The sequence below is a fragment of the Leopardus geoffroyi genome, chromosome C2 (genome assembly GCF_018350155.1).
Source record: "Leopardus geoffroyi isolate Oge1 chromosome C2, O.geoffroyi_Oge1_pat1.0, whole genome shotgun sequence".
Taxonomy (NCBI): Eukaryota; Metazoa; Chordata; class Mammalia; order Carnivora; family Felidae; genus Leopardus; species Leopardus geoffroyi.
The window spans coordinates 122,090,937-122,106,590 of record NC_059333.1 but is presented as its reverse complement, the minus strand read 5'-3'; the positions used below and the strand labels follow the sequence as shown (position 1 = coordinate 122,106,590).

The window sequence follows — 15,654 nt, the reverse complement described above, 5'->3', positions numbered from 1 at the left end:
CAGTTTACTGTGAATTAGTTTAATCCACTTTCTTTTTTAATTCATTCTTCCATTGAACATTCATTAAGAGCCTATTTTATATCCTAAGAGATAGATAGGTAATTTATTATTTGTTCTGGAGATCAGAAATCCCACATGGGTCTCCCAGAACTCAAATCAGGGATCAGCAGGGCTGGGTTCCTTTGTGGAGATTTGGAGAGAATCCATTTCCACAGCTATTCAGCTTCTAGAAAAAATTTTTTTTAATGTGTATTTTATTTTTGAGAGAGACAGAGTGTGAGCAGGGGAGGGGCAGGGAGAAAGCGAGACAGAATCCGAAGCAGGTTCCAGCTGTCAGCACGGAGCTGGATGCGAGGCTTGAACTCACAAACTGTGAGATCATGACCTGAGCTGAAGTTGGACGCCCAACCAACTGAGCCACCCAGGCGCCCCTCAGCTATTCAGCTTCCAGAGGCTGCGGAAATTCTTTGGTTCGCATCCCCCTTCCCGTATCTTTAAAGCCAACAACATCCACTGGAGTCCTTCTCATTGCATGTCTCTGACCACAGGGGAGAAGTTTTCTGGGCCATGTGTTCTCAGACTCAGGTGATTAGATTCCTTGACCACCTCCTCCCTGCCCTCTCCCCCCCCCCCCCCCCCATCAAAGGTAACAGTCCTATCTCAAGGTCTGTAACTTTAATCAATCTGCAAATTCGTTTTTGCTATGTAAGGTAAGAAATTTACTGGTTCCCAAGACTAGAACATGTAGATCTTTGGGGGCCTTTACTCTGCCCTTGTATTTACAAGCCCCAAAGCCACTACCCACAGCCAGATTTCTTAAAATCCTTTTTCCTCCCCCATCCACTCCCTAACTGCAACTGCTTTCCCTTTGCCTCTTCAATATCTCCCCCCATCCCCCCCCAAAAAAACCTCTGTCACAGCCCAGCCCTGAGCTGCCTCCTTTATCCTGGCGTCCCCTTCCTCGTGGGCCTGGGGAGGGGAAACCGCTCCAAAAGGAAAGCGGGCTGCGGGCGGGAGAGTCCCCTCGCGGGTGTCCGCGTGCAGCCTTGGGGTGGGACGCAGCTACCTTTGGCGACCTCTGCCCCGCCCCAGGCCCTGCCGACGGCCAGGCACACACGGGTCCCCAACTTCTGTCTCCTCCTAGACCTCGTCCCTCATAGCGCTACTGGCTGTGTCGACCTCGACCCGCGGCGAGGACACTCGGAGCTCTCCACGCCGGAGCCCAGACCCCACACCCACGAACCCTGGAGGGAGCTTTCCCCCCGCCCCCTCGCGAGCCGCCCCCTCCAGCCCCCGCCCCGCGCCGCGCCCGCCGGCGGCCGTCTCCATGGCGCGGGGCGCACGCGGGAAGCCGGCCAGAGAGGGACGCGGGAACCCGGCGCCCGGGTGAGTGCGGGGCGCGGGCCGGCGGCGGGGTGGCGGCGTGGGGGGTCGGCATTCGGTCCGAGGGGTACGGAACTGGGGCGTGCAGCGGGAGCCCTGGAGGAGGGGGCGGAAAGCAGCCCCTCCTCGCCCCTCCCCCCACCCCCTGCCGCTCCTTATCTCCTGGGACTCCGGTGGGGGGCGGGGGGGACCTGGGCTAGCGCAGACTCACTCTTCTCCCCTTCTATCTCGGGAAGGGTGGGCGCTCCTACCCCTACTGTCTCCCCCGCAACCCTCACCCCACGCCCCCAGCTCCCTGAGTCACCATTAGCACGGGGTGGGGCACCTACCCTTCGGCCTCCAGTAAATATTCGTTAGGAGTCAGCCAGTCAAGGCGGGCCTTGAGCACCCAGGTACTTGCTAACTTGGGCCCCACAATACTGTCTATGAAAATGACAAAGAAATGCTCGTGATAAAATAGTAAGAGAAAAACTCAAGATTTCAGAGGGCCTTGCTGGAGTATTCATAGCATGTTCTCTGTGAAGCTTGTGCTCCTGTAAATACCCAGCGAAGGCTGGGAAGAAATACCTCATATTGTCAACAGTAAGTGATACTCTCCAGTACCAATCTTAGCTTGGCTGCCTTAACAAAGTACCATAGACCAGTGGCCTACACAACAGATATCTATTTCTTACACTTCTGGAGGCTGGGAAATCCAAGATCAAGGTCCATTAAGGCAGGTTTCATTTTGAAGCCTTTTCTTGGCTTGTAGGTGGCAGCCGTTTCAAGGGAGAGAAAGTAAACTCTTTGGTGTCTCTTCTCATACGGGCACTAATCCCATCGTGGGAGTCCAGCCTTCATGACCTCGTCTGGCCCGTATCATCTCCAAAGGCCCCCTCTTCATACACCATCACACTAGGGGTAGGACTTCAACATATGAATTTGGGGAGAGGGAGACAAAAACCCTCAGTCTGTAGCAGTACCTTTTAGGTGGTATGTTACAGTGGTTAAGAATTTGGGCTCTGGATGGGGCGCCTGGGTGGCTCAGTCGGTTGAGCGGCCGACTTCAGCTCAGGTCATGATCTTGCGGTCCCTGAGTTCGAACCCCGCGTCAGGCTCTGTGCTGACAGCTCAGAGCCTGGAGCCTGTTTAGGATTCTGTGTCTCCTTCTCGCTGACCCTCCCCTGTTCATGCTCTGTCTCTCTCTGTCTCAAAAATAAATAAACGTTAAAAAAAATAATAAATTAATAAATAAGTAAATACATAAATAAAAGAATTTGGGCTCTGGAACCAGGCTGCCTGAATTTGAATCCCCGCTGCGCCATTTACTAGTGTTTGCCCTTAAGCAAATCACTTCCCTCGCTTTGCCTCAGGTTTCCTGCCTGAGAATTCAGCATGTGCCAGGCTCTGTTCTGAGCATCCATCATGTACGAATTCCTTATTCCTCATAACAATTCTTTCTTTTCTTTTAAGATTTTTTTTTTGATGTTTATTTTTATTTATTTTTGAGAGACAGAGAGAGCGCAAGCAGGGAAGGGCAGAGAAAGAGAGGAACAGAGGATCCGAAGCGGGCTCTGTGTTGACAGCGTAGAGCCCTCTGCGGGCTTGAACCCAAGAACCCATGAGATCATGACCTGAGCCAAAGTCGGACACTCAGCTGACTGAGCCACCCAGGCGCCCCTGTTCCTCATAAGAGTTCTTTATCATCAGCAACATCCCCATGTTACTGAAGAGAAAACTTTACATTTAATTTGCATTAAACCCTTACAAATACCAAAGAGTTTATTTTCCCACCATTTTTACAGATGGAAAAAATGGGGTTTGGGGAAGTGAAGTTGATACCCCCAATCACTCTACTAATAATTGACAGACACAGGATTCAAACTGGCTCCTCTTGCAACAAAGCCTGGGCTGCCCTCTCCAGATGCTTACCAAAAACAGTTTGGGGAGCCAACAGGCCCAGTCCTGTTCCCAGCCAGCGCAAGTCACTTCTTTCCCTTCCCAGGCTTCAAAAGGAGCACCCCTTTTAATGTAACATAATACACACATTTTTGGATAGTCTCTATCTGTAAACTTTCCCAAATGGGAAGTCTGTAATAATTCCCATAAACCTTTGTCTCTATGAATGCAGTTCAGAGTTGCAACTGTTACCTTAAGTTATTGTAACCGAACCAATGTGAGTTGGATCCTTGGGGAGTCCCAGATACACCAGGGAGGAGCTGCCACACAAAGTAAACTTTATTTGCAGCACATAAGGAGATCACAGGACATAGCTTCCTAAGTGTGACTCCCAGGGATAGGGTGAATAAGTTCCTTTTGTTTAGGGTTAGGATGACTGTTTAGTCGGGGAGGCCTTGTCATGGTATGTAGACGTGGGCATAAGGTCACACATGCGCCTGAAGGCAACATGCCTATACATACATCGCATGTTATGTAAATGAGGCTGAGGCTCTTTCTTGGGGGGAAATTTTAGTATTAAAATGAGGGAAAGGTAATTGCTTATCATCCCAGAGGTCACTCTGTGGTCCATCTGCACATCGAGCTGGGGGTTTAGCTCAGTCTGGGTGGGCTGGGGCGGTGGGAGGCGTTGCCAGGGCAGTCGCCATGCCCTGAGGGGTGATTTCTGGTTTCATTTGCCTGAGTTAAGAGGCAAGCTGGAAAGAAGGGCTTAAGGAAAAATATGAGGCAAACGTTGGTGAGTACAGGTTGGCAGGCAGTGAAAGTCAGGTCCTTGAGTCTAGCTGGTGGCATTGTCACGTGGAGGGACCTTTCAAGGCTGAATAATTGAAAGGACAAATCAATACTGATTGGGTGGTTTCCTGTGCCCAACAAAATAATAATAACCTCAATAGTAATAATAAAGCCTATTGAGCACTTTCACTGCATACCAGGCATTGTGCTAAGTGCTTTATTTATTTTTTTAAATGTTTATTTAAAAATTTTTTTAACGTTTATTTACTTTTGAAAGAGAGAGAGATACAGAGCATGAGCGGGGGGAGGGGCAGAGAGAGAGGGAGACACAGAATCGGAAGCAGGCTCCAGGCTCTGAGCTGTCAGCACAGAGCCCGACTCAGGGCTTGAACTCATGAACCATGAGATCATGACCTGAGTCGAAGTCTGACACTCCCGACTGAGCTACCCAGGCGCCCCAGTGTTTACTTATTTTTGAGAGAAAGGAAGAGAGAGAGAAAAACACAGAATCCAAATCAGGCTCCAGGCTCTGAGCTGTCAGCACAGAGCCAGACATGGGGCTCAAACCCAGGAACAGTGAGATCATGATCTGAGCTGAAGTCGACCGCTTAACCCACTGAGCCACCCAGGCCTCCCTATGCTAAGTGCTTTATAAATTCACCTTACTCAATCCTTGTGACAACCATAATCCATATTACGGATGGGGAAATAGGGCTTGAAAAAGCTTCATAGAGTACCTAAAGCCAGTGAGTCAAGGGGTAGAGACAAAACTAAGATCCTGGTCTTGTTCCCCTTCAAAGCCCATGTTCTTAACCACTATGGATATGCTGCCTCCAGGAAGTATGTCTATAAAGAGAACTATGCCATTTTAAAATCAGTATGTCTTTTCTAATATTTAATGCCCACCATTATTAATTGCATTCCTTTATAACTGAGTTCCATGGGTTCTGCCCCCATTTTAAAGAATCTAGAAGAAAGAACATGAATCCATGAATATAGAGATTGGAAATTGAACAATTCTGCTCAACTGTCTCTATGTTGATTTTCGACTCCCATTTTAAGATACATGAGGCACTTTAAAATTTTCAGAGAAGGGTGTGCAGCAATATTTGCCAATTTTTAGTGGGGGAGGTGTGATCTGCTCCTTAAAAAGACTTGTATGTATTGGGTTTCAGGGCAAGTTACAATTTTCAGAATCCATATGGAATCTAACCCTGTAAGACAATGCCAAGAGAGAAAGAAGGAAAACAAAAAACTAAAGAAACACCCCTGCCCATCGTTCCAATTCTTCAAAAGTTCCTGAAGACCTATCAGAAGCGTTGTGCACAGACTCAGACATCTGTGTGTCCAGCCATCAAACAGGACTTGAAAACCAGCATCAACAACGAACAGATTCTCAGGAAAGTGAGTGTGTGGCCTCCTCTTCTTACTCTTCTCTGAAAGGAACTGACTAAGGTTTACTCCTTAGGAACATGGGTCCTCAGAACTCTCCAGCCCAAACTGGTGGTGTCATCCCCTCTGCTTCCTGCCTGAATGAAGTCCAAAGCCTGCCTCCGGTACCCAGGCTATGTTCAGTACTTCTGCCTTCCTCCTCCTACCTCCAAATCTACTCATCCCAGTCCTGCAGCAGGCCTGCCTTTTCTCATACCACTTTACATCTGGAATAGCCAACCTGCCCCTCCCACTCTACATCTGGAAAGCCCAGCTCAAAAGCACCATTTTTGTCATCACTGCCCCTCTCCCTAGGTCTTTCTAATTCCTTCCTTTGCGTTGCTTCTCTGGACTCCCCCAGACACCTCCCTGCTCATCCCAAATTCAGGAGCTTCTCAGAGCCATCGTTTTATGGTAAAATAATTACTACTTTATTTGTATTCTATACTTCTTATCATTAACCTCCACTACTTAATCATAAGAGTTAATTATAAGCCTTGTTCAAATTTATAGTCCCTTCAGCAATGTTTTCTAAACATTTTAAATTACAATCACTGTCAGAAATACAATTAACTTTGGGATGCCTGGGTAGCGCAGTCAATTAAGTGTCTGACTTTGGCTCAGGTCATGATCTTGTGGTTCGTGAGTTTGAGCCCTGATTTGGGCTATGCATTGATAGCACAGAGCCTGGAGTCTGCTTCAGATTCTGTGCCTCCCTCTCTCTTTCTGCCCCTACTCCACCTCTCAAAAATAAATAAACATTAAAAAAAAGAAGAAGAAGAAATACAGTTAACATCATGACCCAATATTAAGTACTGGAGTGAATCATAAGACTACAGGGGCTGTTTATGTCGGGTGGGTTGCTTTGGTTGGGTCTCCGTTTTGATTTTGAGCATCACTAAAATAAAAGTCTCATGATATGTTTATTCTTTACTATATAGGGTACACTCAGATAATTTCTCTTCTATTTCATTCATTCAAGAAAGAAAAAAAGCTGGTTACAGCCTGCTGAATTTATTTCCTAACCCAATAATGGGTAGTAACCTATTGGAAAAATCACTGCCCTGTGAGATTTTTCACGGGGCTTTGCGTATGGCAGGAACTCCATAAGTTTTTGTTGAATTACCACCCCAATGCACATGTGATCCAAGGTTAATTACTATTTTAAATGTTCTAATGTTGTCTAATGACAATATTCTTTTCCTACATATTCAGATGCATGGACATGTCTTTGTGATTCCCACCTGTAATTTTTTTCTGACACTCCAGTTTATGCTTGTAAGACCTGATGACTCCCCACCAAGCATCCTGCCAATTTCCTTGGGACCTTTGCTCATGACAATTCGAGATGAGTGTTACCTGCTGGGGAAGGAGATCTGTATCTGGGGCCTTCAGCTGAGTAACCCAGAGATTGCCAGACTGGTGAGTCATGCGTTTTAAAAATATTCCTTCAATTAAACTTAAAATTGAATATAAACATAATGTATCTGTATTCCAGCTATAGTTCATTTGGTTATTGACTGATATGCTATAAGCTTTTCTTTAAAAATTTCTTTTAATGTTTATTTATTTTTAAGACAGAGAAAGACAGAGAATGAATGGGGGAGGGTCAGAGAGAGAGGGAGACACAGAATCTGAAGCAGGCTCCAGGCTCTGAGCTGTCAGCACAGAGCCCAACGCGGGGCTTGAACTCACGGACTGTGAGATCATGACCTGAGCCGATGTCGGACATTTAACTGACTGAGCCACCCAGGTGCCCCTACAAGCTTTTCTTTAAAAAAACATGTATTTTTTAAATGTATATTTATTTTTTTTTTGAGAGAGAGAGAACACAAGCAGGAGAGGGGCAGAGAGAGAGGGAGAGAATCCCAAGCAGGCTCCACGCTGTCAGCACAGAGCCTGATGTGGGGCTTGATATCACAAACTCATGAGATCATGACCTGAGCCTAAATCAAGAGTGGGATGCTTAACCAACTGAACCACCCAGGTGCCCCAAAACAATGTGTATTTTTTTAAATAAATTTTTTAATGTTTATTTTTGAGAGAGAGAGAGAGAGAGAGCATGCGAGCAAGTGGGGGAAGGTCAGAGAGAGGGAGACACAGAATCTGAAGCAGGCTCCATGCCCTGAGCTGTCAGTGCAGAGCCCGACACAGGGCTCAAACCCACGAACCGCAAGATCATGACCTGAGCTGACGTTGGACACTTAGTTGACTGAGCCACCCATGTGCCCCTAAGATGGTAAATTTTATTGTGTATTTGACCACAATTAAAAATAAATTTTAAAAAGTTATCTTAAATACAGAACCAGAATTTTTAGTTGTTTTTATTAAAAGGGTCAGTCCATTTAAGCAGGAATAGAATGCTGTCCATCCATGCATATTAAAAGTGATCGTTAAAAAAAAAAGTGATCCTTAACAGTTCTTTAAAATGTAACCCTCTTGGTCACCTGGAGGCTGCTGAGGAATTCTGTGGTAGATGGCTGTGGTCTTGCCCACAGCAGTACTGGTGCCCCAGGGAGTGACACTGTAAACCACTGGCCGAGATCTTTAGGACGTGGTCAAGAGCCTATTTTGCACAGACCAGTGTTACCATAGGCAGTGACATGCCACATTGCCTCCTTGGTCAGAAACACAGGTTGAGAAATCCAACCCAGCACTTAAACTAGGTGTTTTCTCATTAAAGAGGCCTCAAGCACCAGCTCTCTATAGTTAAGGCTGCAAGGGCTTTTATATTCTCAACCGACATATAAATTTGGAATGTTATCTCTGACCAACATGTCATTACCTCAAGAAACCCTAAATCCTCCAAACCCCACCAAAGCCTCTTTTAGGTTTAAATGATGAACTGAAGAAATCCTTAAGTTGTGGTGATTCTAATTGCTAAAAGGTGGCCTTTGTGATTTATAGCTTTAAATACCTTCTCCAGTTAGGTAGGGATTTAATTGTCACTGGAATCCTGTTACCACAAGAAATGGCCTTCCCATAGATCTCTCCATTCAGGAGACTGAGAGAACTTGAGATGGTTCCAAATGTTCATGTGTTGCCCCCGGTCCTGTGGCTTCACCATGAAAAGCACCTCATTGCTGAATTTACACAGTCTAGTTCTGCGTAGACCTCTAAATGCTAATATCTGGGGACACCTGGGTGGCTCGGTCAGCTGGGCGTCCGACTTCATCTCAGGTCATGATCTCAAGGTTCATGAGCTCAAGCCCGACGTCGGGCTCTGTGCTGACAGCTCAGAGCCTAGAGCCTGCTTCTGATTCTGTGTTTCCTCTCTCTCTGCCCCTCCCCTGCTCACAGTCCCTCTCTCTCTCTCTCTCTCTGTCTCTCTCTCTCAAAAACAAACAAACATTAAAAAAAAAAAATCCTAATATCTGTAATAATGGCTATCACTTGTTTAGGAGATAATTTAACTATTATAATTTTGCCTAATTGTAAGAAGATTGGCATAGTGATAGTTCTTTACTAAAAAAAATACAACTGTTACAGGATTTTTTTTTACCTCAATACCCAGGATTCCTTGTCGCTTTGAGGAATGAAGAAGGGGACACAGAGTAAAATGAGCAGCAGGCAAAAGTATAAGATCAGAAAGTAAGAATAGTAGGAAAGCTCTTTTTGCAGAGAGGGAGCATTTGAAAATAATTACCCCCAACTATAGGCAAGGGTCTTTGTTTTTTAAGGTTTTGGTCAATGCCGCCTCCCCTTCCCCCTCATTCCTTGTCAGGTTCCACCCTTACTGGCTGGATAGCTCTAGGTGCTGGGCTGTCCCTTCCAGATTGGCTTCATTCCATTGTGTGAGGAGTCAGAGAGGTCTTACTGTCCCTCAGATAACATAAATTTTATGGTTTATTTAGTTTCGTTAGGTATTTTGATTGTCCAATTCCTGAGGGGAACCTGAAGGGCAGTAGGTGGTGTTTGTTACATTCTTAAGAGGAACTTTATGCCTGAGCGAGTTTGCTGTGGTCAGATACTCCCAGCATTGTTCCAAAATATGTGTTTTTACCCCACCCAGGGACCTCAGGTCCTAACCTTTCCTTCTCTGCCTATTTTATCCTATCTCCCTATCATACAATCATAGGAAAATAAATTTGTTGGTTAGAGTATCAACATCTGTATTAGTCTGCTGGGGCTGCCATAACAAAGTACCACAGATTGCAAGGGTTAAACAACAGAAATTTCTTTTCTCACAGTTACGAAGGCTTAGAAGTCTGAGCTCAGGGTGTCAGCAGGGTTGGCGTCTTTGAAGGCCTCACTCCTTGGCCTGTAAATGGCCACTTTTTCCCTGTGTTTTCATGTTGCCTCCCTCTCTATACGTATCTGTGTCCAAATATCCTTTCCTTATAAGAAAGTCAGTCATATTGGGTAAGAGCCCACCCTAGTGACCTCATTTTAAATTAATACCTCCTTGAAGACCCTTTTTCCAAATGCAGTCACATTCTGAGGTACTAGGGGGTAAGACTTCGGCGTATGAATGAGGGGAATGACACAATTCAGCCCACAGCATCTAAAAAGATATGCTGCAGTATATCTCATCACAGAGCAGCATTTCCCATTTAATTCTTCGTAGTCTGCCTTTAAAAAATTTTTTTTAACATATATTCATTTTTGAGAGACAGAGAGAGAGACAGAGCATGAGTGAGGGGGAGGCAGAGAGAGAGGGAGACATAGAATCCGAAGCAGGCCCCAGGCTCCGAGCTGTCAGCATAGAGCCCTTCGCGGGGCTCGAACTCACGGACCGCAAGATGATGACCTGAGCCAAAGTCGGACACTTAACCAACTGAGCCACCCAGGTGCCCCTAGAGTCTTCCTTTTAAAGGGAAATTATTTTATCTTCATGTCACTTTCTCCTTGGACATTGGAAAGTTGTCTTAAAGGCAAAAATGTTGGGGTAATTAACCCCAACTTTTAAGAAACATTTAAGAATGTAATCAACTTTTAAGAAACATTAAAACACAGAGCATATTTGTCTTCATTGTGTAAGCCCTTTCTCACCTCACGTTCTTAGGCTTCACTTCTGGAATTGAAGGGGCGTACCACCTGCCCATTTACCACCCTGGAACTCATTGACTGCAGGATGGATCTGTGGTCTCTCCAGAGACTGGGCAGGGCTCTGCCATGCAGCTATTTGCATTCTCTTGTCCTGGATTACTGCAGGTGAGTTTGGAAGGCAGAGTTCCTTCAGGGCTCTGACTGCTGAGAGAGGCAAAGATAAGGAGCTCAGGGTCCTGGTTCCTTGTGGCTCATCAGGTCATCACAACTCAAAAACATTCTTAGAACTAATGTTTCTGAGTAAATGTCAGGGTTCTCAAAAGGATTCTTCCTTCCTTCTTATTCATTTATTCTTTTAACAAATATTTATTGATGGCTTGTTTTTGCAAGACACTGTGCTCAGTGCTAAAGAAGATACAAATATATATAAAGCAATGCCACTGTCCAAGGAAGTCCTCTGTATAGTGGAAGAGAGGAGATATGCTCTTGATTATGTATAACGGAAGGTAGATCACAAAGGATGTCCGTATAAATTTTTTTAATTATTTTTTTATTTTTTACAGAGAAAGAGAGCACATGTACATGGGGAAGAGGGACAGAGGGAGAGGGAGAGAGAGAGAGAATCTCAAGCACACTCCATGCTCAGTGTGGAGCCCAACATAGGTCTCAATCCCATGACCCTGGGATCACACCTAAGCCAAAATCAAGAATCAGATGCCCAACCCACTGAGCCACCCAGGTGCCGGGTTTGTATAAATTTTAGTCGTGGTTTGGATAAGGGAAACCACGATTCCCTAAGGGACAAGTCATTATTCACCAGCAGAGGAGGTGGGAGGAGAGGTGTGGTGCTAGGGAAGAAAGAGGAAGTCTTTCGAGGGCTATGGCACCAGGCTGTCAGGAGAGAGTCAGGGAGTAATAATAATAATGATAATACCAGCTAATTTTTATTGAGCGCTGTGTGCCAAGTACAGCACATGGATTATCTCATTTATTCTCCCGACAATAGATAGATATATACCGTTACATATGGACGTATGATATATGACAGATGTTTATCATTTCTGTCCCTTGACTATAGATGAGCAAAGACTCAGGGGATTAATTGGCTTGTTCCAGGCATTCACCTCTTAGGGATAGAGCCTAGATGTGAATCTAGCTGGCTGAATCGGAGCCCACTTCTGATCCGTGATACTAGATTGCTGGGGGGTCTATAGTTTGCCATCCGTAAATAATTTCAAGCTGCTTGTGTGATGCGGGGTAGGTCCTGCAACCTCTCTGACCTATGAGGTGATCTCGTCCACTTCCCAAGTCTTTGATTCTGTGACTCTTCTTCTGGAGCCAGGTAGGGTCCTGTACTCAGAAGGCCAGTGGGCTGTGAAGTGAAAGAGATGATTCATGCCTGACAAATGGGACCACAGCAACACAAAGTCCCCTTTAAAGAACTAGGGTCTTTTTTTTTTTTTTTTTTTTTTTTTTTTTAATATATGAAATTTATTGTCAAATTGGTTTCCATACAACACCCAGTGCTCATCCCAAAAGGTGCCCTCCTCAATACCCATTACCCACCCTCTCCTCCCTCCCACCCCCCATCAACCCTCAGTTTGTTCTCAGTTTTTAACAGTCTCTTATGCTTTGGCTCTCTCCCACTCTAACCTCTTTTTTTTTTTTTTTTTTCTTTTTTCCTCCCCCTCCCCCATGGGTTCCTGTTAAGTTTCTCAGGCTCCACATAAGAGTGAAACCATTTGGTATCTGGCTTTCTCTGTATGGCTTATTTCACTTAGCATCACACTCTCCAGTTCCATCCACGTTGCTACAAAAGGCCATATTTCATTTTTTCTCATTGCCACGTAGTATTCCATTGTGTATATAAACCACAATTTCTTTATCCATTCATCAGTTGATGGACATTTAGGCTCTTTCCATAATTTGGCTATTGTTGAGAGTGCTGCTATGAACATTGGGGTACAAGTGCCCCTATGCATCAGTACTCCTGTATCCCTTGGATAAATTCCTAGCAGTGCTATTGCTGGGTCATAGGGTAGGTCTATTTTTAATTTTCTGAGGAACCTCCACACTGCTTTCCAGAGCGGCTGCACCAATTTGCATTCCCACCAACAGTGCAAGAGGGTTCCCGTTTCTCCACATCCTCTCCAGCATCTAGAGTCTCCTGATTTGTTCATTTTGGCCACTCTGACTGGCGTGAGTGATACCTGAGTGTGGTTTTGATTTGTATTTCCCTGATAAGGAGCGACGCTGAACATCTTTTCATGTGCCTGTTGGCCATCCGGATGTCTTCTTTAGAGAAGTGTCTATTCATGTTTTCTGCCCATTTCTTCACTGGGTTATTTGTTTTTTGGGTGTGGAGTTTGGTGAGCTCTTTATAGATTTTGGATACTAACCCTTTGTCTGATATGTCATTTGCAAATATCTTTTCCCATTCCGTTGGTTGCCTTTTAGTTTTGTTGGTTGTTTCCTTTGCTGTGCAGAAGCTTTTTATCTTCATAAGGTCCCAGTAATTCACGTTTGCTTTTAATTCCCTTGCCTTTGGGGATGTGTCGAGTAAGAGATTGCTGTGGCTGAGGTCAGAGAGGTCTTTTCCTGCTTTCTCCTCTAAGGTTTTGATGGTTTCCTGTCTCACATTCAGGTCCTTTATCCATTTTGAGTTTATTTTTGTGAATGGTGTGAGAAAGTGGTCTAGTTTCAACCTTCTGCATGTTGCTGTCCAGTTCTCCCAGCACCATTTGTTAAAGAGGCTGTCTTTTTTCCATTGGATGTTCTTTCCTGCTTTGTCAAAGATGAGTTGGCCATACGTTTGTGGGTCTAGTTCTGGGGTTTCTATTCTATTCCATTGGTCTATGTGTCTGTTTTTGTGCCAATACCATGCTGTCTTGATGATGACAGCTTTGTAGTAGAGGCTAAAGTCTGGGATTGTGATGCCTCCTGCTTTGGTCTTCTTCAAAATTCCTTTGGCTATTCGGGGCCTTTTGTGGTTCCATATGAATTTTAGGATTGCTTGTTCTAGTTTCGAGAAGAATGCTGGTGCAATTTTGATTGGGATTGCATTGAATGTGTAGATAGCTTTGGGTAGTATTGACATTTTGACAATATTTATTTTTCCAATCCATGAGCAGGGAATGTCTTTCCATTTCTTTAAATCTTCTTCAATTTCCTTCATAAGCTTTCTATAGTTTTCAGCATACAGATCCTTTACATCTTTGGTTAGATTTATTCCTAGGTATTTTATGCTTCTTGGTGCAATAGTGAATGGGATCAGTTTCCTATTTGTCTTTCTGTTGCTTCATTATTGGAGTATAAGAATGCAACTGATTTCTGTACGTTGATTTTGTATCCTGCAACTTTGCTGAATTCATGTATCAATTCTAGCAGACTTTTGGTGGAGTCTATCGGATTTTCCATGTATAATATCATGTCATCTGCAAAAAGCGAAAGCTTGACTTCATCTTTGCCAATTTTGATGCCTTTGATTTCCTTTTGTTGTCTGATTGCTGATGCTAGAACTTCCAGCACTATGTTAAACAACAGCGGTGAGAGTGGGCATCCCTGTCGTGTTCCTGATCTCAGGGAAAAAGCTCTCAGTTTTTCCCCGTTGAGGATGACGTTAGCTGTGGGCTTTTCATAAATGGCTTTTATGATCTTTAAGTATGTTCCTTCTATCCCGACTCTCTCAAGGGTTTTTATTAAGAAAGGGTGCTGGATTTTGTCAAAGGCCTTTTCTGCATCGATTGACAGGATCATATGGTTCTTCTCTTTTTTTTTGTTAATGTGATGTATCACGTTGATTGATTTGCGAATGTTGAACCAGCCCTGCATCCCAGGAATGAATCCCACTTGATCATGGTGGATAATTCTTTTTATATGCCGTTGAATTCGATTTGCTAGTATCTTATTGAGAATTTTTGCATCCATATTCATCAGGGATATTGGCCGGTAGTTCTCTTTTTTTACTGGGTCTTTGTCTGGTTTAGGAATCAAAGTAATACTGGCTTCATGGAATGAGTCTGGAAGTTTTCCTTCCCTTTCTATTTCTTGGAATAGCTTGAGAAGGATAGGTATTATCTCTGCTTTAAACGTCTGGTAGAACTCCCCTGGGAAGCCATCTGGTCCTGGACTCTTATTTGTTGGGAGATTTTTGATAACCGATTCAATTTCTTCGCTGGTTATGGGTCTGTTCAAGCTTTCTATTTCCTCCTGATTGAGTTTTGGAAGAGTGTGGGTGTTCAGGAATTTGTCCATTTCTTCCAGGTTGTCCAATTTGTTGGCATATAATTTTTCACAGTATTCCCTGATAATTGCTTGTATCTCTGAGGGATTGGTTGTAATAATTCCATTTTCATTCATGATTTTATCTATTTGGGTCATCTCCCTTTTCTTTTTGAGAAGCCTGGCTAGAGGTTTGTCAATTTTGTTTATTTTTTCAAAAAACCAACTCTTGGTTTCGTTGATCTGCTCTACAGTTTTTTTAGACTCTATATTGTTTATTTCTGCTCTGATCTTTATTATTTCTCTTCTTCTGCTGGGTTTAGGCTGCCTTTGCTGTTATGCTTCCATTTCCTTTAGGTGTGCTGTTAGATTTTGTATTTGGGATTTTTCTTGTTTCTTGAGATAGGCCTGGATTGCAATGTATTTTCCTCTCAGGACTGCCTTTGCTGCGTCCCAAAGCGTTTGGATTGTTGTATTTTCATTTTCGTTTGTTTCCATATATTTTTTAATTTCTTCTCTAATTGCCTGGTTGACCCACTCATTCGTTAGTAGGGTGTTCTTTAACCTCCATGCTTTTGGAGGTTTTCCAGACTTTTTCCTGTGGTTGATTTCAAGCTTCATAGCATTGTGGTCTGAAAGTATGCATGGTATAATTTCAATTCTGGTAAACTTATGAAGGGCTGTTTTGTGACCCAATATATGATCTATCTTGGAGAATGTTCCATGTGCACTCGAGAAGAAAGTATATTCTGTTGCTTTGGGATGCAGAGTTCTAAATATATCTGTCAAGTCCATCTGATCCAATGTCTCATTCAGGGCCCTTGTTTCTTTATTGATCATGTGTCTAGATGATCTATCCATTTCTGTAAGTGGGGTGTTAAAGTCCCCTGCAATTACCACATTCTTATCAATAAGGTTGCTTATGTTTATGAGTAGTTGTTTTATATATTTGGGGGCTCC

The 15,654-nt window shown here is 44.1% G+C and overlaps 1 protein-coding gene across 5 annotated transcripts in view; it reads left to right on the top strand.

Annotated features, from left to right (window-relative positions):
- Positions 1-744: 744 nt before the first annotated feature.
- The window catches only part of LOC123611479, a 52,177-nt gene continuing 37,267 nt past the window's right edge, over positions 745-15,654 (top strand). For 2 of the 5 annotated variants that reach the window (XM_045503447.1, XM_045503450.1), the window contains exons 1-4: positions 746-1,386; positions 5,229-5,457; positions 6,754-6,906; positions 10,490-10,638. In XM_045503447.1, the coding sequence (XP_045359403.1) occupies positions 5,278-5,457; positions 6,754-6,906; positions 10,490-10,638 (482 nt within the window). In that variant the 5' untranslated portion in view covers positions 746-1,386; positions 5,229-5,277. The other 3 variants (XM_045503449.1, XM_045503448.1, XM_045503451.1) reach the window with 3 other exon arrangements.